Source organism: Bufo gargarizans, chromosome 4 (assembly GCF_014858855.1).
Source record: "Bufo gargarizans isolate SCDJY-AF-19 chromosome 4, ASM1485885v1, whole genome shotgun sequence".
NCBI classification, from domain to species: Eukaryota; Metazoa; Chordata; class Amphibia; order Anura; family Bufonidae; genus Bufo; species Bufo gargarizans.
This window is the reverse complement of record NC_058083.1, coordinates 84,628,322-84,650,855: the sequence shown is the minus strand read 5'-3', so window position 1 is coordinate 84,650,855 and position 22,534 is coordinate 84,628,322. Positions and strand designations below refer to the sequence as shown.

The window sequence follows — 22,534 nt, the reverse complement described above, 5'->3', positions numbered from 1 at the left end:
TGGGTGAATGCTTACTGGCTCTTCAATTGCTGTTTAAGAGGCTCTGATCATCTCACTACCTTGCATGCATCGCCTGTATTTACCTTTATTGTCATTTTGTTCTATTTTCCTCCCCATGTCCATCTCCTCATTTCATGCACTTTGTCTCAATGTCAATATGCTTCAATACAAAGCTTCAGCTTCCTGCTTCATACAATGATCCTTGGATCAAAGCAGAAACCCATAGTGCATTTTTGCTGGTCTATATGGTCCATTTCTATGAAGTACCTCTCATGCTCAGCAGTGGATGCACTCTATATTTTAAGAAGCCATGGATACACTTAATGTACAGATGACTGTAAATAAGAAGTGAATGAAGTCTTTTAAGTGGCATATCTCAGTTGTAACACATAAAACCAGGAAGATACAGTCAGGTCCATAAATATTGGGACATTGACACAATTCTAAAATTGTTGGCTCTATAATCCATCACAATGGATTTGAAATGAAACAAACAAGATGTGCTTTAGCTGAAGACTGTCAGCTTTAATTTGAGGGTATTTACATCCAAATCAGGTGAATAGTGTAGGAATTACAACAGTTTGCATATGTGCCTCCCACTTGTTAAGGGACCAAAAGTAATGGGACAATTGGCTTTTCAGCTGTTCCATGGCCAGGTGTGTGTTATTCCCTCATTATCCCAATTACAGTGAGCAGATAATAGGTCCAGAGTTAATTTCAAGTGTGCTATTTGCATTTGGAATCTGTTGCCGTCAACTCTCAAGATGAGATCCAAAGAGCTGTCACTATCAGTGAAGCAAGCCATCATTAGGCTGAAAAAACAAAACAAACCCATCAGAGAGATAGCAAAAACATTAGGCGTGGCCAAAACAACTGTTTGGAACATTCTTAAAAAGAAGGAACGCACCGGTGAGCTCAGCAACACCAAAAGACCCGGAAGACCACGGAAAACAACTGTGGTGAATGACCGAAGAATTATTTCCCTGGTGAAGAAAACACCCTTCACAACAGTTGGCCAGATCAAGAACACTCTCCAGGAGGTAGGTGTATGTGTGTCAAAGTCAACAATCAAAAGAAGACTTGTACCAGAGTGATGGGAAGAGAAGAGTATGGAGAAGGAAAGGAACTGCTCTTGATCCTAAGCATACCACCAAAAGCAACAGGATGAATTCTGAAGTGTTTCGGGCAATATTATCTGCTCATATTCAGCCAAATGCTTCAGAACTCATTGGATGGCGCTTCACAGTGCAGATGGACAATGACCCAAAGCATACTGCAAAAGCAACCAAAGAGTTTTTTAGGGAAAGAAGTGGAATGTTATGAAATGGCCAAGTCAATCACCGGACCTGAATCCGATTGAGCATGCATTTCACTTGCTGAAGACAAAACTGAAGGGAAAATGCCACAAGAACAAGCAGGAACTGTAGACAGTTGCCGTAGAGGCCTGGCAGAGCATCACCAGGGATGAAACCCAGCGTCTGGTGATGCCTATGTGTTCCAGACTTAAGGCTGTAATTTACTGCAAAGGATTTGCAACCAAGTATTAAAAAGTGAAAGTTTGATTTATGATTATTATTCTGTCCCATTACTTTTGGTTCCTTAACAAGTGGGAGGCACATATGCAAACTGTTGTGTTTCCTACACCGTTCACCTGATTTAGATGTAAATACCCTAAAATTAAAGCTGACAGTCTGCAGTTAAGGCCTCATGCACACGACCGTATTTTGTTTCCATGTCCGATCCGTTTTTTTTGCTGATAGGATGCGGACCCATTCATTTCAATTCATCCGCAAAAAACGCGGACAGCACACCGTGTGCTGTCCGCATCAGTATGTCCGTTTCGCTGCTCCGCAAAAAAAATAGTGCATGTCCTATTTTTTTCTAGTTTGCGGACAAGGATAGGCATTATTACAATGGATCCGCAAAAAAACGGATCCGCAAAAACAAAAACGGATGCCATACAGAACGTCACCCGTTTTTTTTGCAGATCCGCAATTTGCGGACCGCAAAGCACATACGGTCGTGTGCATGTAGCCTAAAGCACATCTTGTTCATTTAATTTCAAATCTATTGTGGTGGTGTATAGAGCCAAACATGTTTGAATTGTGTCCATGTCCCAATATTTATGGACCTGACTGTATGTTTGTATTATTGCATGCATTAATAATTTCTCCCGTGGATCAGCATTGATGAGAACGTTCTGCTTTTCTCGTAGAAACATGATGGTCAGTTCACCGTGATACAGCTAGTGGGGATGCTACGAGGCATTGCTTCCGGGATGAAATACTTATCGGACATGAATTACGTCCACAGAGATCTGGCTGCCAGAAATATCTTAGTCAATAGCAATTTGGTGTGCAAAGTCTCTGATTTTGGCCTCTCTCGAGTCCTTGAGGATGACCCTGAAGCGGCTTATACTACAAGGGTATGTATTTGATTACAATAGAAGATGACAATATTTTCAGTAGCAAATCTGCAATTAGGCATTACTCCACTCTAACCATCTTCTCAAGTATGAGAGTTCAGAACTTAAAAAGCTTAGGATTATTTTATTCTCCACATTATGTTTTTTTGCCTTTCCTTTGTCTTGCAGTGATCTGCACAAAATGTTCCACTACCTCTACCATCATCCATAGCTAACTGAATCTTACCTCTTATTAGAGGTAGGGCCTCTTGGCCACTAGCCCCTATGGCATCTGCTATGCCTGCCAATCTGGTAGTTGTGCCTATTTTCTTTCTCCTTCTCCTGTAACTTTCTCTATTAACCAGATGTCAAGCCCCTATATATCAGTAGCATAACTATAGATTGTCAAATGCAAATTTGGCTCTCCTTCATCCTGTGGATTGCCAATTGAATCTGCATGCACATAGTTTACTTGATCAATGTAAATAATGAGAGGTTTTGGTTGTGTTATTGGCTTTAAATGACTTAAATGGATAATTGCGGAGTACAGGACATTTTCTTTTCTATTTAAATTATAAGTTGGGTTTCTTTTTTTCTATTGGACTTAATGATTTCTTTTATTTGTGTTATAAGGGAGGTAAAATTCCGATCCGGTGGACAGCACCAGAAGCTATTGCCTACCGAAAGTTCACATCAGCAAGTGATGTGTGGAGTTATGGCATTGTCATGTGGGAGGTCATCTCATATGGAGAGAGGCCATATTGGGAAATGTCCAACCAAGATGTAAGTTACCTATAATTTATTGCAACTAAATGATCATGTTTGTACGTTTTAAATATGAGATCTGAGATATTTAAAGGAGCAATAATGAGAAAAGAATAGAAAGTAACATCATGTCATATGACAGCCATATAATAAATATTGTGTTGAAGAATTGTTAAAAAGTAGACAGGCACTCATCCAGTCGGAATCACGTGGGAACATCAGGATAAAATACAATACTTTTAATGTACTTCTAAACAAATATATAAAAAGTATAAAAGTAATTATAAAAAATGAAGATTAAAACCATTACAAAAGCATTACAAAGGCATAAAAGATGTGTCCACTGATATTTATACAATAGCGCTGTGGACTAGCTAAATTATCCCATCAACTAAACTATGTTCGACAGAACCAAAATTCATAAATATAGCTATGCAGTCTCAATTGATGTGGGGCAGGAAAATGGCCAAAGTCCAGACCTTCCATTTCTACCGTGAACGCACAAACATCGCTCCAGAGCCAATGGAGAAAGCTGAGACCATAATGATGATAGTAAAGGGTTAGTTTTCACTTGCGGTATGTTTATATTTGTTAATATTCACTTGTACAGTCCATGTATTGTTAGTGCTTCTTCACTGTCTCAACAGTCCGCCTTCATATAGTGTAAAGTAGTAGACATCAAAATGATGAAATTGATACTTCCTTGCTGTATTATCATATAATATAAAGTGCTGTGGTAAGGTAATATTGTCTCACTGTATCAACAGTGCAACCGCATATAGCTTAAAATGCTAAGGGTGATTTAAAACAGACAAGAGCACCAGACCAAGGTAACAGGGAGTGAGCCGTCTCATAAACCCCTTTAAATCACTTATATAATAAACATTTCTATAAAAAAATCAAGATCTAGAGTTCTATGAATATCTCATACCCATGTCTCATCTTAACTGATTATAAATGATATCCATTTTGTGTAACAAGCCATATGCAAATAGATGTCTTCATGAGACATGTTTCAAAATGTAGAGATTTTTAAAGGGGTTGTCCCAAATTGCATCTCTATTGATCATGACACTGTATTATTTGCTTTATAAGATACACCTGATGATAAGATGCCCCCCATCAGACCTCAAATCAGACCCCCATATCAGATCCTCAGATCCGACCCCCATATCAGTTGCTCAGATTAGACCTCCATATCAGATCCTCACATCAGACCCCTATACCAGGACCTCACATTAGACCCCTATATCAAGACCTCACATCAGTCCCCCATATATCAGACCTCCATGCCAGACCCCCGTATCAGACCTTAGATCAGACCTTAAAATAAGTAAATTCACTTATCTCTCCTGCTCGGCCGCTCCTCTGCAGGTCCAGCAGACTCGCTGATCTTCTCTGGGCACAGACTGCACTGTCACCTGACCGTGTGCAGACGTCAGGTCATAGTACACACACTGCGTCCTGGCGCTGTACACAGTCAGGACATTGCAGCCCCAGGGAGGAAGCAGCGCACTCCCACTCCCTGCATCTACTGCATACTAGTGAGCACTTCCATAATGAAAGAGCCCACTAGTGTTCGCTTTATCAGATGCGCTGATATTTTTCCTCCACTTTAGCGTTTTATAAAGCGAAAAATATGCTAGATAAATCCTCAGCTCAAGGTAAAACAAGGGCCGTGTGTCGACTGCACCTCCCAGACCGTCTGCGGCTCCCCTGACCTGAACTGACTGCATTAGTATGTTTTATGATACAGTCAATTCCTTTCTGATCGCTTTTTTTTTTTAAACTGTACTAACATCATTGTGTGAGTACAGTACAACAGACCGGCGATCAGATAGGAACTGACTGTGTCATAAAACACTATGATGAAATCAGTTTGGGGGTCATGGTTGGTTCGGGAGAAGGAGCCTACAGACACACCACGTTTTCCGGATCAATCACGGTCGTTTGAATCAGCCCTTATCCACTGCACTAGAAGGAGCATGGAGGCTTTGCACTTTCTTTTACATCCTGTGCTCATAATTGTATTGTCTGAAAGGCAACCATAGTCTGATAATTACTGATAGGCAGTATTTGTGTAGTTCTAATTATCTTCTTCACCCTTTAGGGTGGTTTCAGCAATAACATACGAATAGGGTTGAGCGAACCCGAACATTTCTATAAAAGTTCGGGTTCGGTGTTCAGCGATTTATTGGCGCTTTTTGAAAGGCTGCAGAACAGCCAATCAACAAGCGTTTAACTCTGTGCCCTTAGAAGCCATCACAGCCAGGCCTACTAATGGCATGACTGTGATTGGCCAGTGCAGCATGGGACCCAGGCTCTTTATAAGCTGGAGTCACGTAGCGCCGCACGTCACTCTGCTGTGCTTAGTGTAGGGATAGGATGCTGCTGCTGTGAGGGAGAGAATAGGAAAGAAACTTTATCAGAACTTTATCAACTTTATCAAAATCAGAACTGCAATTGAACTCAGCGATCTACATAGATTTTGTTGTGTGGGTGCAGTGCAGTTAATCCGTCTGTTAGTTAGGTGGGCGGCGGCGGCCATTTTATGCAAGCTCAGTGCACCAGCACTGCATCTGAGCTTTTGTGACATTGAAATCCAAGCTTGAAATACTGCAATAATAATCTGGGTTTAAAAAAAGCACCCATTTTTGGCAATATCCAACATCTGGTATCTTTGCAGCATTTGTGCAATTTAAGCTAGAAATACAGCTCAAATTTATTTTCTGGGTATATACTGCTGTCATATTCTGTTAAACACCCTTTTAAAAAACACCCTTTTTGGACAAAATACAAAATTTTACAGCCCTTGCTGCATCTGTACGTGTGAAATTCAAGCGTTATTTACTGCTGTCATATTCTGTTATTCAAAAAACACCCATTTTGGGCAAAATACTTAATTTGCGGCCTTGTCTGCATCTGTTATTGTTAAAACAAGCTTTAAATACTTCAATAATTTTCTGGGTTTTAAAAAACACCCATTTTTTTCAATACCCTCCATCTGGGGCCTCTGCCTCATTAGTCAGTGTGCAATTTAAGTTAGAAATGCAGCTTTAATTTTCTGGGTTTTAAAAAACACCCTTTTTGGGCAAAACACACAATTTTACAGGCCTTGTCTGCATCTGTCAGTGTGAAATTCAAGCATTATATACTGCTGTCATATTCTGTTATTAAAAAAACACCCTTTGCTGCATCTGTTATTGTTAAAACAAGCTTTAAATACAGTATTTTTTGCCCTATAAGACGCACCGGCCCATAAGACGCACCTAGGTTTTTGAGGAGGAAAATAAGAACCAAAAGGTGTGCTTTTGGTGGGCTTTGAACTAATGGTAGCCTGTGAATGACACTGTTATGGGTATCTGTGGATGACACTTATGGGGGTCTGTGGATGGCACTGTTATGGGGGTCTGTGGATGGCACTGTTATGGGGGTCTGTAGATGCCACTGTTATGGGGGTCTGTGGCTGACGCTGTTATGAGGGTGTCTGTGGATGGCACTGTTATGGGGGCATCGGTGGATGGCATGACACTGCTATGGGGGGGAATCTGTGGATGACAGATAAATAGCATCTTATGCTATTTGACATCCACAGATCCCCCCCCCCATAACAGTGTCAGCCACTGTGAATGACCCCCAATACAGGGGGTGGGGGCTGGCATCTACACTAGTTTTTAAATGACAGCGCGGGCCCAGTGCAGTCATTGTATTCTATGGCACCGGGCCCCGCTCACTGTACTAATCGTATCTACGGTAACTGCAGGCAATGTTTAACTATAGATATGTTCGATCCAGCAGCCTATACTTAAGAGCATAGCAGGCAGGAGGCAGGCTAGGCGGGCACTGGCAGCGTAACTCACTACGTCACGTGCCTGCGCCGCCTGCTTCATTCATAAAGTGGGCAGAGCAGGCACGTGACGTAGGAAGTTACGCTGCCAGTGCCCGCCTGATCGCCCAGCCTCCTGCCTACTATGCTTTTTCAAAAGAGGGCCTGGGTCTGAGTATATTAACGTCAAGTTTCACTCAGATTTCTCACTGCATCTTTTGTAAAAAGTCGCAAAGTTACTCCAATAGGAGGGTGGAATACCCAAAGTGGAGTCACATTTTTAGACAAAAGTGTAAGGTTCAAAGATGCTTCAAATTTATCACCTTGGAACATTTCATAAATTTGGTGCAAAGAGGAAAAAATTACTTTAAAGGTTCCTCTCATGATAACTCTCCTCTGCCGGGATGGTTCGCGAACGTGATCGTGTGAACACGATCAAATGTTCGCGAATCGCAAGTTCACAGCGGGTCCCATTCATTTTAATAGCAGGCAAACCTGAAAAACCTTCAGCTCATATTTGCAGCCCAAAAATAATTACTAAAAGTGCACAAATAGTCCCACAACATGGACAGTGACATAGCAGATGTATTATTCGAATTTGCGATCTCCATTCATTTTTTTTTCAATGCGAGATATCGGCAATTCAATTTTCGCGTACACGCATGCGCAAATGCACTATAAAGAAAGTATATTGGTATATAACACCCCGCTTCAATCAGTTCTTTTCGGGGACAACTGGTATATCACACCAGTAGAAACTATTTGTTCCAATAACGCTTGTCCCTCTATATACCTGCAGTATCGCAGCAGAACCGCACACAACTGCCGCACAATACATAGAAAGTATATTATAACATTGTACACAGAAGGCAATCCATTAGAATACACAGTACATAAAGATAAAACGCAACCTTTAATAATGTTACTATGAGGGTCCATTCACACGTCCGTAAGTGCTTTGCGGATCCGAAAACATGGACACCGGCAATGTGCATTCCGCAATTTGTGGACCGCACAACGATGGCACTATAATAGAAAATGCCTAACCTTGTCTGCAATTGCGGACAAGAATAGAACATGTTCTATTTTTTTGCGGAAACAGAAGCACAGATGCGGAAGTGCGGATTCGCAAATGCGGATGTTGATCCGCAGAAGCAGATGTGGATCCACAAATATGGACAGCACATTCCAGCTCCATTGAAAATGAATGGGTCTGCACCCGTTCTGCAAAATTGCGGAACAGATGTGGACCCATTTTGTGACGTGTGAATGGAAAAGATATCCCTCAAAATGAAAATATATAAAATTATTAAAGTTAACCAAAAAGCATAGATGTGGTAGGCAATAACAAGTGCTCGGCGGCACTAAATCAGGTGCTCGGCGGCACCAAATCAGAAACCATATGTCCTACCACAATCCGGGGGGTTCCAGCGCACATCGATGAATCGAGGAGGGAGAGCAAAAACCATCCATCCCTGGGCTAGATGATGATGTGGTATTGAAGGACAAGGTGGGCAAAGAACTGTCCCTGATATTGCCCTACAGGGGGTGCTATTCTGGTCCTGATAGCCTAACCACAGACCAACTGCCCTGATAAGAGCAACCCAGTCCGGAACCTTACCCTTTATAAAAATGGCCCTAGTAAGCCCCTAGCCCCTAGGCCCCTGACTACCAGGTGATCACTATATAGATCTATGTGTTTTTGACTCATTATAAAAGTATATTATAAGTATATCGCACTCCTCCGTGTATCACACCTATTGATAGCACACCTATACTAGTCCTTAAAATGACTTTTGTGGCCCTATTAGCTAGCATTTGGTGTCCCTAACAGCCTGTACCTGCTCCACACAGCAACGTCTCCCTACACTGGCAAAACACTGAATGTAAAAGGGCGGCCAGGTCAGGTTTATTTATAAGGTAGGGGGTATGTCCATGTGCTGAAACGTCTCAATTGGCTGTCCTGTACCACCTGATGGATGTGTCATGGGTCAAAGTTCTTCACAATGTAAAAGAATATGGCGGGCGCGAATTTCTCCACATGTTTGGCGAATCGCAAACACGCAAACTTCGCCGCGAAACGACCGCCAGGCGAACCGCGATGCCATCTCTAAAGAGGATTACTCACGACTAAGAACTCGGGGCATACTGTAGCTGGCCTCAGTAATATCTCCTGTAAATGCATGAACATACAGTGCTAAGGCTACAAAAAGACACATGTGAATCAAGTTGAAACTATTATTTCTAATAAGTGCCTTTATGATTTCACTATTACACTGCTTCCTGGGCTACATTATTGAGGACACTGGTTCAGTACAAAATAGAAGATGGAAAATAAAAAGAAAGACTGTGAGGTTAATGGACATTCAGTATGTTCTGTACTTACACACAATTCATAGTTCAATAGAAGCTTTACAGAGATGTTAGTCTTTATTCTTTTCTGTACATTGTTCTTAAAAAAAATGAACCACCTCAGCCCCCCTAGCTTAAACCCCCTTAATGACCAGACCACTTTTTACACTTCTGCACTACACTACTTTCATGGTTTATTGCTCGGTCATACAACTTACCACCCAAATGAATTTTACCGCCTTTTCTTCTCACTAATAGAGCTTTCATTTGGTGGTATTTCATTGCTGCTGACATTTTTACTTTTTTTGATAATAATCAAAATTGACCGAAATTTTTGCAGAAAAATGACATTTTTCACTTTCTGTTGTAAAATTTTTCAAATAAAACTCAATTTCTATATAAATTTTTCTGTAAATTTATTGTTCTACATGTCTTTGATAAAACAAAAAATGCAATAAGTGTATATTTATTGGTTTGGGTAAAAGTTATAGCGTTTACAAACTATGGTGCAAAAAAATTAATTTATGCACTTTGACTTTCTGAGCACCTGTCATGTTTCCTGAGGTTCTACAATGCCCAGACAGTAGAAACACCCCACAAATGACCCCATTTCGGAAAGTTGACACCCTAAGGTATTTGCTGATGGGCATAGTGAGTTCATGGAAGCTTTTATTTTTTGTCATAAGTTAGCAGAAATTGAATTTTTTTTTCTTACAAAGTCTCATATTCCACTAACTTGTGACAAAAAATACAATTTTACATGAACTCGTCATGCCCCTCACAAAATACCTTGGGTGTCTTCTTTCCAAAACGGGGTCACATGTGGGGTATTTATACTGCCCTGGCATTTTAGGGGCCCTAAAGCGTGAGAAGAAGTCTGGAATCCAAATGTCTAAAAATGCCCTCCTAAAAGGTACTCATTAGAATTTGGGCCCCTTTGCGCACCTAGGCTGCAAAAAAGTGTCACACATGTGGTATCACCGTACTTAAGAGAAGTAGGGCAATGTGTTTTGGGGTGTATTTTTACATATACCCATACTGTGTGTGAGAAATATCTCTGTAAATGACAACTTTTTAATTTTTTTTATACAAAGTTGTCAATTTACAGAGATATTTCTCTCACCCAGCATGGGTATATGCAAAAATACACCCCAAAACACATTTCCCTACTTCTCCTGAGTATGGCGATACCACATGTGTGACATTTTTTTGCAGCCAAGATGCGCAAAGGGGCCCAAATTCCAATGAGTACCTTTTAGGATTTCACAGGGCATTTTTACGCATTTGGATTCCGTGAGTTCATGTAAGATTTCATTTTTTGTCACAAGTTAGTGGAATATGTAAGAAAAAAATAAAATAAAAAAATTCCGCTAACTTGTGCCCAAAAAAAAAAAAATCTTCTATGAACTCGCAGCGATTTTATGGTGTTTTTGCAATAATCAGAAAAAAAAATATTCTGTCACTGCGGTGGGGCGGACTGAACGCAAGTGTGCGCACAAGATCAGGCCTGATCAGGCGTTTTTTGTAGAGCCTAAATTGCGGACAAAAAAAGGCATTTTCTATATAGTTCTGGCAATGTGCGGATCCGCAAAATGCGGAAAGCACATTGCCGGTGTCTGTGTTTTGTGGATCCGCGGATCCGCAAAAAACATACGGATGTTTGAATAGAGCCTTACAGGGGGGTGATCAATGACAGGGGGGTGATCAGGGAGTCTATATGGGGTGATCAGGGGTTAATAAGGGGTTAATAAGTGACAGGGGGGGTGTAGTGTAGTGTGGTGATTGGTGCTACTTACAGAGCTGCTTGTGTCCTCTGGTGGTCGATCCAAGCAAAAGGGACCACCAGAGAACCAGGTAGCAGGTATATTAGACGCTGTTAACAAAACAGCGACTAATATACTTTTTTAGGGTTAAAAAAATCGCATCTACAGCCTGCCAGCGAATGATCGCCGCTGGCAGGCTGTAGTTCAACTCATTTACCTCGCGATCCTGTGAACGCGCGCTCCTGTGAGCGCACGTTCACAGGAAATCTCACGTCTCACGAGATGACACGCCGACGCGTCAAGGAGGAATAACCCGGCCGCCCGCAGGACGCATCCCTGCGTTAGGCGGTCGGGAGGCGGTTAAAGAAAGAAAATACCTTTCATTTAAAGGCCAATTAATACAATTCCTTATATTGCATAGATATCTTTATGATTATGAATTCACCAGTAGGGTCTTTACTGTGTCTGTATACAATTTATATATTGAACTCAATAATAAGACAGTATGCAGTAAACACCCTCTAGTGGTGGCTTCAGGCAGACAGAATTTTATTTTTTTAAAGGTTTTTTTCATCTGAGACATTGGTGGCATATCACTAGGATATACCACCAATGTTAGATAGGTGCAGGTCCCACCTCTAAAGCCGCACCTATCTTCAGAACAGGGCTCCCGAAAACGAAGTAGGGTGCACCGCGCATGGGTGGCATGCTCTTCATTCATTACTATGAGAGTAAAATAGCTAAGCATGCTTACTCAGCTATCTTCCGAAGTTCCAAAGAAATTTATGGAGAGCACACCCTGCAAGCACAGCCACTGCTCCATACTCTTCTATGGGACTGGTTTGGTTTAGATAGCCCAGCCAATTCTTGGCTATTTTCAGCAGTCTCCTAGAAATTAATTCTCCGTACAGAGGTTCTGTACTGGAGGTAAGTGTGGTTCCCAGAGGTGGGACCTGCACCTATTTGACGTTGGTGGCATATTCTACTGATATGCCACCAATATCTCAGATGAGACAACCCCTTTACCTTCATGTCTATGCAGTGGATTTGGAGGTCTATAAAATAGTTTCAAACACTGTTAGGGTATATATTAGGAGATTAATCAGCACATTATATTGAGCTAAATATTACAGGGTATTAAAAGATGGACATGCGCTCCAATAAAAAAAAAAAAAAAAAAAATTGTTTTTGAGATTTCAGTCAGATGTCTCTTCCCAGACAGCCAAGATAAGACTGAGCTGTAAACTGTCACATTGTATCAATATGTTTTTATGCTGAATATAATATATTTGCATGTAAAGAGGAGGGGGACTTTATTCTCCCCTTTGCTATATGGAGTATAATTTTAAAGTCTATTAATATTTGCTTACATTAATTTTCCTAAGATCAGTTCTTTGGATGTCCTATTTTTTATTATTTTCAATGAAATTCTAATGAGAATAAATAGCAGGAATATCTATTATCAGCAAGAAAGGGCAAATTCTCATTAGCACATACATTATTCACTTCAAAGGGTTACAGCTTTTAAGGACATAAAAGAGAGCAATCATGTCTATTGAAATAGTCTACACACTAAGATCAAGAGAAATGAATTGGATGGGCCAGCCATGATAATAATAAACCTGCATGTTTCTTCCTAGGTCATTAAAGCGATAGATGAAGGGTACCGCCTGCCTCCCCCCATGGACTGCCCTGTAGTGTTACATCAGCTCATGTTGGATTGCTGGCAGAAGTGTAGAAGTGACCGACCCAAGTTTGGTCAAATAGTTAATATTCTGGATAAATTCATACGCTCGCCGAGCACCTTGAATGAACTAGCCAACAGCTCTACATGGTAAGTATCAAGAAGTTATTAATTATTCTTTTCCTATTGCTTATATAGCACCAGCCATTTTCAGAGCACTGTACAGAGGTTGTCATTTTATTTTACATAGTTACATAATTAATACGGTTGAAAAAAGACATTAGTCCATCAAGTTCAACCAAGGGATAGGTGGGGAAGTGATTCCCAGAAGGAAATGAAACTAAGATTTATACACATTTTCATAAGAATTATGTCCTTTACTTTTAAGAATTTATCTAAACCCTTTAAAAAACTGTCCACTGTTCCTGCTGTGACCACGAAAGTCTATTCCACAGATTCACAGTTCTTACAGTAAAGAAGCTTTGACGCTTCTGGAGACCGAATTTTTTTTTCTCCAGTCGGAGGCAGTGCCCCCTTTTGAGGGCATTTTAAATGGAACAGTTTTTATTGTAAAGCCCATTTATATATTTGTATAGGCTAATCATGTCCCCCTTTTAGACGTCTCTTCTCAAGACTAAATAAATGTAATTCTCTTAATCTTTTTTCATAACTAAGACCCTCCATGCCCCTTATCAGTTTAGTCGCTCTCCTCTGTACTTTATCCAGCTGCAGAGCATCCTTTCTATGGACTGGTGCCCAGAACTGAACTGCATATTCAAGATGAGGCTGCACCAACGCTTTTTAAAGTGGTTATATCACATCCCTGCCCCGCGAGTCCATGCCTCGTTTAATGCATGACAACATCCTGGTGGCCTTAGAAGCAGCTGATTGACATTGTATGCTGTTATTTAATCTACCATCCTCAAGGACACCCAAATCCTTCTCTATAAGCGACTCTCCCAGTGGTACATCACCTAGGACATATGGTGCACGGAGATCATTACTACCAAGATGCAGAACTTTACATTTGTCCACATTGAACCTCATTTGCCAAGTTGGTGCCCAATCACTCAGAGTGTTCAAGTCAGCTTGTAGTTTATGGATATCTTCCATAGACTGTACAGTTCTACACACTTAGTGTCATCTGCAAAAATAGAAATAGTGCTATTAATCTCACTTTGGGGCACACCACTTATAACCCGGGACCATTCTGAATAGGAATCATTGACCACAACTCTCTGGACACGGTCCTTCAGCCAGTTTTCAATCCAATTACAAACTATACTTTCCAAGCCAATAGACCTTACTTTACCTATTAAACGTCTATGAGAGACAGTATCAAAAGCCTTTGCAAAATCCAAAAACACTACATCCACAGCCGCCCCTCTGTCCAGGCTTCTACTCACCTCCTAATAAAAACAAATCAGGTTAGTCTGACAACTTCTGTCCTTGATAAACACATGTTGGTTATCACTTATAATATTATTTACAGTCACATACTCCTGTATATAGTCCCTTAAGAGTCCTTCAAACATTTTTCCCACAACAGAAGTTAAACTAACTGGTCTATAATTACCTGTAGATCTTTTTTTGAAATGGACACCACGTTTGCCTTGCGCCAATCACTTGACACTGTACCAGTGCCTAGAGACTCTTTAAAAATTATAAATAGGGGCACAGCAATGACTGAACTGAGATATTTAAGCACTCTTGGGTGTAATCCATCTGGACCTGGAGCCTTGTTCACATTTACCTTATTTAACTTATCTTGGACCATATTTATAATTAGTCAATTGAGTATATTACTGGATGTACTAACATCCCCAGCAGCACAGATATCAGCTCCTTTCTCTTCTTTTGTGTAAACAGAGCTAAAAAAACAACAACATTTAGTAACTCTGCCTTTTCCTTATCTTCAGTGACTAACCCCCTTTACCATTATTTAGGTCACCTACATGCTCAGACCTTGGTTTTTTAGCATTTATATATTTAAAGATTTTTTGGGTATTTATTTTGCTCTCTTTTGCCACCTGCTGTTCATTTTGTATTCTTGCTTATTTTATCTCCTTTTTACTGGTTTTATTAAGCCCTTTGTAAACTTCAAACACTACAGCTGACCACTCAGATTTGTATTTTTTAATTTTCGGAGTTTAATTTTAGCTATTTATACTTGTTACCTAGAGGAATATATTTTTCAGTGCAATTACTCAATGTGGATTTGAAGCTCTCCCATTTATCCTCAGTATTATTATGTGACAGTAGCTGCTCCCAGTCTATGCCCTGAAATGCTGCCCTCTACCCAGGGAAATTAGCCTTTTTCAAATTTAGTGTCTTTGCTCTGCCTGACAGAGTTTGCTTCTTATAGTTTAGGGGGAATATAATTATATTCTGGTCACTATTACCTAGTGTTTCTAGAACAGTAACATTACCAACAAGCTCTGCATCATTAGCAATTACCAGATCCAACAAAGCATCGCCCCTAGTGGGAGCTTCTACAAACTGGCCCATAAAGCGTTCCTGCAGCAAGTTGAGGAATCTTCTCCCCTTTGCGGTTGAGGCAGAACCATGACCAAAATGTCTGGGAAGTGAAAATCTCCTATTATGACCACTGTACCAGCCTGTGCATTCTGCTCTATTTGTGTTTTACAATCTAAATTCCCGATTTGGACCAATCGCATAGAAAGTAAACCTCTCAGTATATTTTTGAAGCGTAGGAGGAAATTAAAGTACAGTACTCACATGAAACGTAGAGAACATCTACGTTAACTCCTTTCAGATATTATCCTGGGCAGGATTTCAACCAAGTTCTGTAAGGATACAGTGCTAAACACTGACCCTCCGTACCTCTTCTTGCACAATAATGACTCAATTAGTTTCTTGTGTATGTTCTGAAACGCTATAGTTTTAAGTGCACTGACTTAAAGGGAGTCTGTCAGCACATTTTACCAGGGGTGGACTGGCTATAGACCCTACAGGGAAATTTCCCGGTGAATTGATGCCCAGGGGGTTACTCAAGCCCTCCTAAGGCCACTGGGTATGTAATGATTTGATGCTCTCAACATTAATTAATGATGAAAGCATTATGCACTGATGCACCCAGTCGGGTACCACAGGTGCCCTCCTGAATTCAACTGGATCACCATTACACAGGGCTTCCTGCCCTTATGTTCACCCTCATAGGAAACAAGCCCCTAGACTTGAAGCCTATGAGGCAGTGTACAAATGGCACAGGAACACAGGCATCTCAGTCCCGAGGCTTGAAGAGGCTTGCTTACTGCAGTGCAAATGGTATGGCTGAACCCACCTACTTGTGTTGTTCCTACTTTCTGTCAATTTGGATGGGCCATTTTTAGTTTTATTCCCAGGGCTACATTAAGTCTGCCTCTGCTTTACCATGCTAAACTGTTGAAGGCACCAGGTATGGGCTGTGAAGAGCAGACTAAGCATACATTTGGTGGAGCTTTTCTCATCAAGAACAATGTAGAGTTTTATGCCAGCCACAATTTCATTATGAAGGTTGCTTTGTATGCTGATCCTTCTATGGTACCACTGCTAAATTTGTATTTTTAATTATTATTATCATACCTTATTAAATACCAATAAACTTAAATTCTATTTTTCCTTGTTTTATTTCCAGGCAAGACCCAAACATGCAGGAGGCATTTACAGTGACTAGTGTGGAAGAATGGCTAGAGGCTATCAAGATGACACAGTATATAGAACACTTTACAATGGCCGGATACGTGACCCTAGATTCTGTCTTGTACCTTAGCAACAGGTGAAGATTGTTATACTGTATGTCATTACCAATAATGCGCCTGTGTCTTAAAGGACATCTGTCAGCAGATTTGTACCTATGACACTGGCTGATCTGTTACATGTGAGCTTGGCAGCTGAAAGCATCTGTGTTGGTCCCATGTTCATATGTGCCCGCATTGCTGAGAAAAATAATGTTTTAATATATGCAAATGAGCCTTTAGGAGCAACAGGGGTGTTGCCAATACTCCTAGAGGCTCAACTCCCTCTCTACAACTGCTGCACCCTCTGTAGTTTGATTGACAGGACCAGTGTAAACGTAATCACACCTGTCTCTCTCTGTCTATTAAATTGGTGTGGACGTGGCAGTTGTAGAGAGAGGGCAATGCCCCCGTTGCTCCTAGAGGCTCATTTGCATATATTAAAACATCATTTTTCGCAGCAATGCAGGCACATATGAACATTGGACTGACACAGATGTCTTCAGCTGCCAGGCGCACATGCAACAAGTCAGCCAGTTTCATAGGTACAAATCTGCTGACAGATGCCCTTTAAAGAGCTTGTCCATTGGATACATTTTTAAAAATTAAAACAAACTCAGAATGATGTAAAATATTAAAGAGAACCCTTCACCTGGAAAAACAATGTGAACTAAGTATGCTGACATGTAGAGCGGCGCCCGGGGATCTCACTGCACTTACTATTATCCCCGGGCACCGCTCCATTCTCCCGTTATGCCCTCTGGTATCTTCGCTCTGTAAGTTATAGTAGGTGGTGTCTGCCCTTGTCCTGTGGGCGTCTCCTCCTCCTAGGCTGTAGCGCTGGCCAATCGCAGCGCACAGCTCACAGCCTGGGAGGTTTTTTTCTCCCAGGCTGTGAGCTGTGCGCTGCGATTGGCCAGCGCTGCAGCCTAGGAGAAGGAGACGCCCACAGGACAAGGGAAGACCCGCCTACTATAACTTACAGAGCGAAGATACCAGAGGGCATAACGGGAGAATGGAGCGGTGCCCGGGGATAATAGTAAGTGCAGTGAGATCCCCGGGCGCCGCTCTACATGGCAGCATACTTAGTTCACATTGTTTTTCCAGGTGAAAGGTTCTCTTTAAGTAAACTAGACTCACCCTACTGATCCACTGCAGCTCCCGCTGCGATGCTTCCCCAGACCTCACTGGTCTCTACTTCTTGGTCCCTCTTGATACACAGTCAATGTCCTCTCAGACAATCACTGGCTGAGGTGGTCACCACACTGACCAATGATCGCTAAGGTTAATAGGACTTATTTTTATTATTTTACACACTTCTGAACCTTTTTTTTTATTGGCTGGACAACCCCTTTAATCAAGTCCTAGGGACCATGACACATGACACATATTCTAATGTCTAAATATCTACACATTATGTAACCCAGTTTTGAAAGATCGTGTCCCTTTAATTTTTTTTTATATTTGATCAATTCTGCATTTTGCCACTTAACATTATAGATAAATGTTCATTGCCGGCACCTCTTGTGCCCTGTATCATCTCGCTACCCATTACCTTTTTATCTTCGCTGCATAATACATACACAGTTGAGTCATATTATTATGACCACCAGCTAATATCCAGAGTAACTGGTGTGTGCAGCATGGACAGCAGCTAGATGGGCAGGGAGTGACTCAGTAAGGCTCTGGTAGGTTGTCACAGGTATCTGGAGCCATGCGGACTGCAGTTCATCCCACAGCTGCTGGAGGCTGCGTGGAGGAGGATTCATAGAGTGAACATGATATTTGAGGTGCTCTCAGAGATGCTCAATTGGATTCAAGTCTGGAGAATTAGGGGTCCAAGGTAGTAATTGGAAATCTTGGTCATGCTCTTCCAAACATCGTTGGACTTTTCTAGCTGTGAGACATGTTGCATTGTCTGGCTGGAAGATGCCATCTTTCCCAGGAAAGGCATTCAGTATGTATGGGCGTACGTGATCTGCAAGGATGGATTCATACTGAAATCAGTTGAGACTGTCTTCCACATAGATGAGTGGTCCAGAGAAAGCCACAGAAATGACAGGCTGTCTGCACACATATCTCTTCTTTCTATCGCACATCCTACAGACCCACCAAGCCAGCTCACCACACATAACTACACACTGCCGATTTTGAAAGTAAGAAGTGGTCATAAAAATGTGACTCCGCTGTTTTATGTAGGCATTATTAACATTGATAATGTATTTTTATGTGTTTTGTTTTTCAGTGAACTCACCAAAATGGGCGTCACGTTAGCAGGCCATCAGAAAAAAATCCTATCCAGCATACAGAACCTCCAGGCATTAGGAACGCATGTGCAAATCTAACGGCACCCTGGTGTTTACCACATCCTGTAAAGGGATGTACTGTGCACTACCGGAAGCAGTATAATCTAAGCTGTGGATGTCACCGTTGACCTTCCAATAATACAACTACTGCAGGAAATGATACTCAATTCTCAAGGTATATATATGGGAACAACGTCCGGATTTTGGCCTACGGTGCCTTTGGATAGGTATTTTGGATGGAGAAAATATCTATGAAAACTACAAGCAACATAACACAGTGTCAAAACTTTAGGCCGAGTGATTGTTGATGGTTCAATATAGTGGAAATTGTCTGTGTTAAAGGCAGTGGTTTCAAGTAACAATATTTTCTATGTTATGGAAAATGTTATTGGACTGATTAGGATAGGGTCTCGATTTTTTCCCACAAGGGTGATGGCGAATAGATCCAATCTTCGTGAATACTATGATGCTCCTTACAGATATTCCTGAGGGTATATACCGCCTAGGTCATAATTCTTCAGCAGGCAGATGACACAACTAAACCTCTTCATCCTCTGAACATCCTGTCCATTCAACCTAATAGAAATTGTAGCCAATAATTTAACCTCTCTCTGCCAGAATGCTTTAGAATTGCATCTATCTTGGCGTCTTCCTCAATGAACAGTGCATAGATTCTGGTTTGTAGCCATCACGTCTGCTCTGTCACACCGCATTGTCAAGAAACCCAATAAAATCTATGTAGCATTTGTATTGCATTGATAGTCCTGTCTTTTACTAGTAGAAAGGAACCAAGGAACATGAAAAGAGGTCCTCTCATTCAATGCATTTGCGTACGGTTGTATTTGTCAAGTTCAAGGATATCTCAGCTCTTCGCAAAGCCTTTGTGATTGATTGTCTAAGTTTCAGTGCTTCCATTTTCTACCCACGTCCATAGATGTGGAATTCGACAAATTTCAAACCTGGCTCGTGTCATAGAAAGGTTGCATTTTTTATTTATTTATTTATTTGCCTTTGTGGCAAAGTTTTATTTTTCATAAACAAAAAAGTGCCAGGGTTTGTGCATTCAGAAAAATAATAACGTATTGTGGGACCAGCTGCAGCGACATTGTTTTGTTTGTGACTCCGTCCTGTCCATGGAAATGAAATTCGGATTTGTACATATATGTAGAGGAAGTCTGTAAAGCTAATACATTGTAGCACAGCTCTCCTTTGTTGTACACAATGTTGTGTTCATTTTGTGTGCCATAAGTAAGCGTTATGCCCTCGATGACCTCCATGGAAGCATCGATTGCAGGATACAACCTTTCCACCTAAATGCAGTAGATCGGAATCTGTCCCAAGCTCCCCCCACACCAACTGAAGAACTGTTAGCATCAAACCCAGAGCCAAAAAGTTCACCTAGTACCGAAAGAAAAAAACTTGTACAATACACACGTGTACCAATGTGGGATGTTTTATATATAAGTCTCTATATATTGTACATATGTATATATCTCTCTTTTGAATGTTAATAAAAGAACAATAATCAAAAGAACCATATACTGGAGGCCAAGATGGACTAGTTATTTACGTGACGACGATATGCACTGATAATATGAGTTGTCTTTGCTTGTTTTGTATGATTACTGTGAAAAAATGAAAATCAGAGATAATATAGTACAGGATCATCTCTTTATAACAAAGCTAGAACCAGCCCTGTACCTCACATGGATCCACAAATCTCTCCATTTATTGCTCAAATTATTCTGCTAGATTTATATCAACCTTGCAGCTCAGGGTGTGTGTCCTTTCTGCTGCAGATTTATCCCTGTCACAGTTTAGGAAGCAGTTGAAGGGTGTAACTGAGCATGTGCAACCATCTCAGTGAGGTGGACAGAGATATAAGAAAAAAAAAAACAGCAGGTGGCGCTCTACAGATACATTATTTATTATTTAGTAAAACATTTGTTATACTTTATATATATTTATATAGAATTTTTTAATGACATGCAAGTAGAAAAGTATTCAGATCCAGGGGCTGGTTTGAAAATGGCAAAAATATTTTTCATGTGACAACCCCTTTAAGGTATCCTTACACTTTAGCCAACAGCTTTTCCTCCTGACTACTCCAAGTGTTTTTGTTTGGGAAAGAGGAATATGCTGCTGTCAAATCCTCTAGCAGCAGCTTATCAAAGGATTGGGCACCCCCATACACATTACAAAGTTGGCTAGTTCCACCAAAAACTGTTTTTTTGGTTGCCTTATATCTATTGTGTATGACACCTTTGGACCTTCCCTGGCAATTTTGAATCTTGAATTTGTGAATGGGATCTGTCAAGATTAATTGCAAATTGAATCCATCATATGCATCACGGCTGATGTAAATATTAAAGGGGTTATCCGAGTAATTGTTTTGTTCTTTCAATGCTCCTAACTAAGCAAATGTAACAGCTTTCCAATTCACTCACTTTATCTCCGGTGCCTGGTTTCTCAGATTTCACTGAGGGTCACATGACCTGTGATGTCAGTTTCTCTGCCTGCTCTGATAAAGGTCGTTTACAAGCCTGTAAACGAGACGTCACTCTGCTGGCCACGCCCCCCCTTCATTGTCGTCTACTCTCTGCTAGGATTCTTAACCCCTTCAGCTGCACAGCTCTGCAGGCAGTGAGGAGACAATGCTGGGCACTGGAGCTGACATACTAGAGAGAGCATTGCACAAGAAGATAGGGGGAAGATCCTGTGTGTATTAGCAGTGTCATTATACAAGTGGGAATTGTAGTTCTACACTTACAAGTTGCTGTTGATTCTCCCAGCACTCAGGGCAGCTCTTGTATCCACTCCCTTAGCAGTGTCATTATACAGCTGGGACTTGTAGTCCTACACATACAACATGCTGCAGAGTCTCCCAGCAGGCAGACATGTCACTCAGGGCAGCTCTTGTATCCACTCCCTTAGCAGTGTCATTATACAGCTTGGACTTGTAGTCCTACACATACAACACGTTGCATAGTCTCCCAGAAGGCAGACATGTCACTCAGGGCAGCTCTTGTATTCACTCCCTTAGCAGAGCAGGGGGAGGGGCAGAGATTGTTTTTATTGCATGTAAACAAAGAGCCAGAAAAGAACCAGGGAAATGAGGAAATATATTATTTTTTTTGCATAAAACTTGCTTAGCTTGGTTGTATATCAGATTTTCAGTGCTATATATATATTTTTTCATAACTCGGACAACCCCTTTAAGGCCCAGTGATGGCTAACCTCCGGCATTCCAGCTGTGGCGAAACTACGACTCCCAGCATGCTCCATTCATTTCTATAGAGTTCTAAGAACAGCCAAGCAAGTGTGTATCTTGGAAGTTGTAGTTTTACCACAGCTGGAGTGCCGGAGGTTAGCCATCACAGGATTAAGCCGTGTTGGATATGACAGATATATACATTTTATCTAGTCCTTCCTTGTATAGTGGCCAATGTATCCTCTCCAGAGTATTGTGTCTATGGCTGCTGCAAATCATATATCTTAATGCTGTTAACAATGGCTCAGGCAAGATGATAGCTCCTGTAGTTTTCAATACAAAAATTGGCAGAAAAAAAACATAGGGGGACATTTGCCATTTTGCAGCAACATCTGCGATTTTTCTCCGCTCACGGCACTTTTCCAAAGTGCCGAGAAATGGGGTTGTAGCGTGGGTGGGGAATCAGGCGGGCCAGCAGGCTCCGCT

At 41.2% G+C, this 22,534-nt stretch overlaps 1 protein-coding gene across 2 annotated transcripts in view; it reads left to right on the top strand.

The window, feature by feature from the left end:
- LOC122934297 (ephrin type-A receptor 3-like) overlaps nt 1–20,279 on the top strand; it is a 259,114-nt gene extending 238,835 nt beyond the window's left edge. For both annotated transcript variants that reach the window (XM_044289666.1, XM_044289665.1), the window contains 5 exons: nt 2,216–2,425; nt 3,038–3,187; nt 12,751–12,944; nt 16,432–16,572; nt 18,777–20,279. In XM_044289666.1, coding sequence (XP_044145601.1) covers nt 2,216–2,425; nt 3,038–3,187; nt 12,751–12,944; nt 16,432–16,572; nt 18,777–18,876 — 795 coding nt within the window. In that variant the 3' untranslated portion in view covers nt 18,877–20,279. The remainder of the gene's footprint in view (nt 1–2,215; nt 2,426–3,037; nt 3,188–12,750; nt 12,945–16,431; nt 16,573–18,776) is intronic.
- Nucleotides 20,280–22,534: the final 2,255 nt, after the last annotated feature.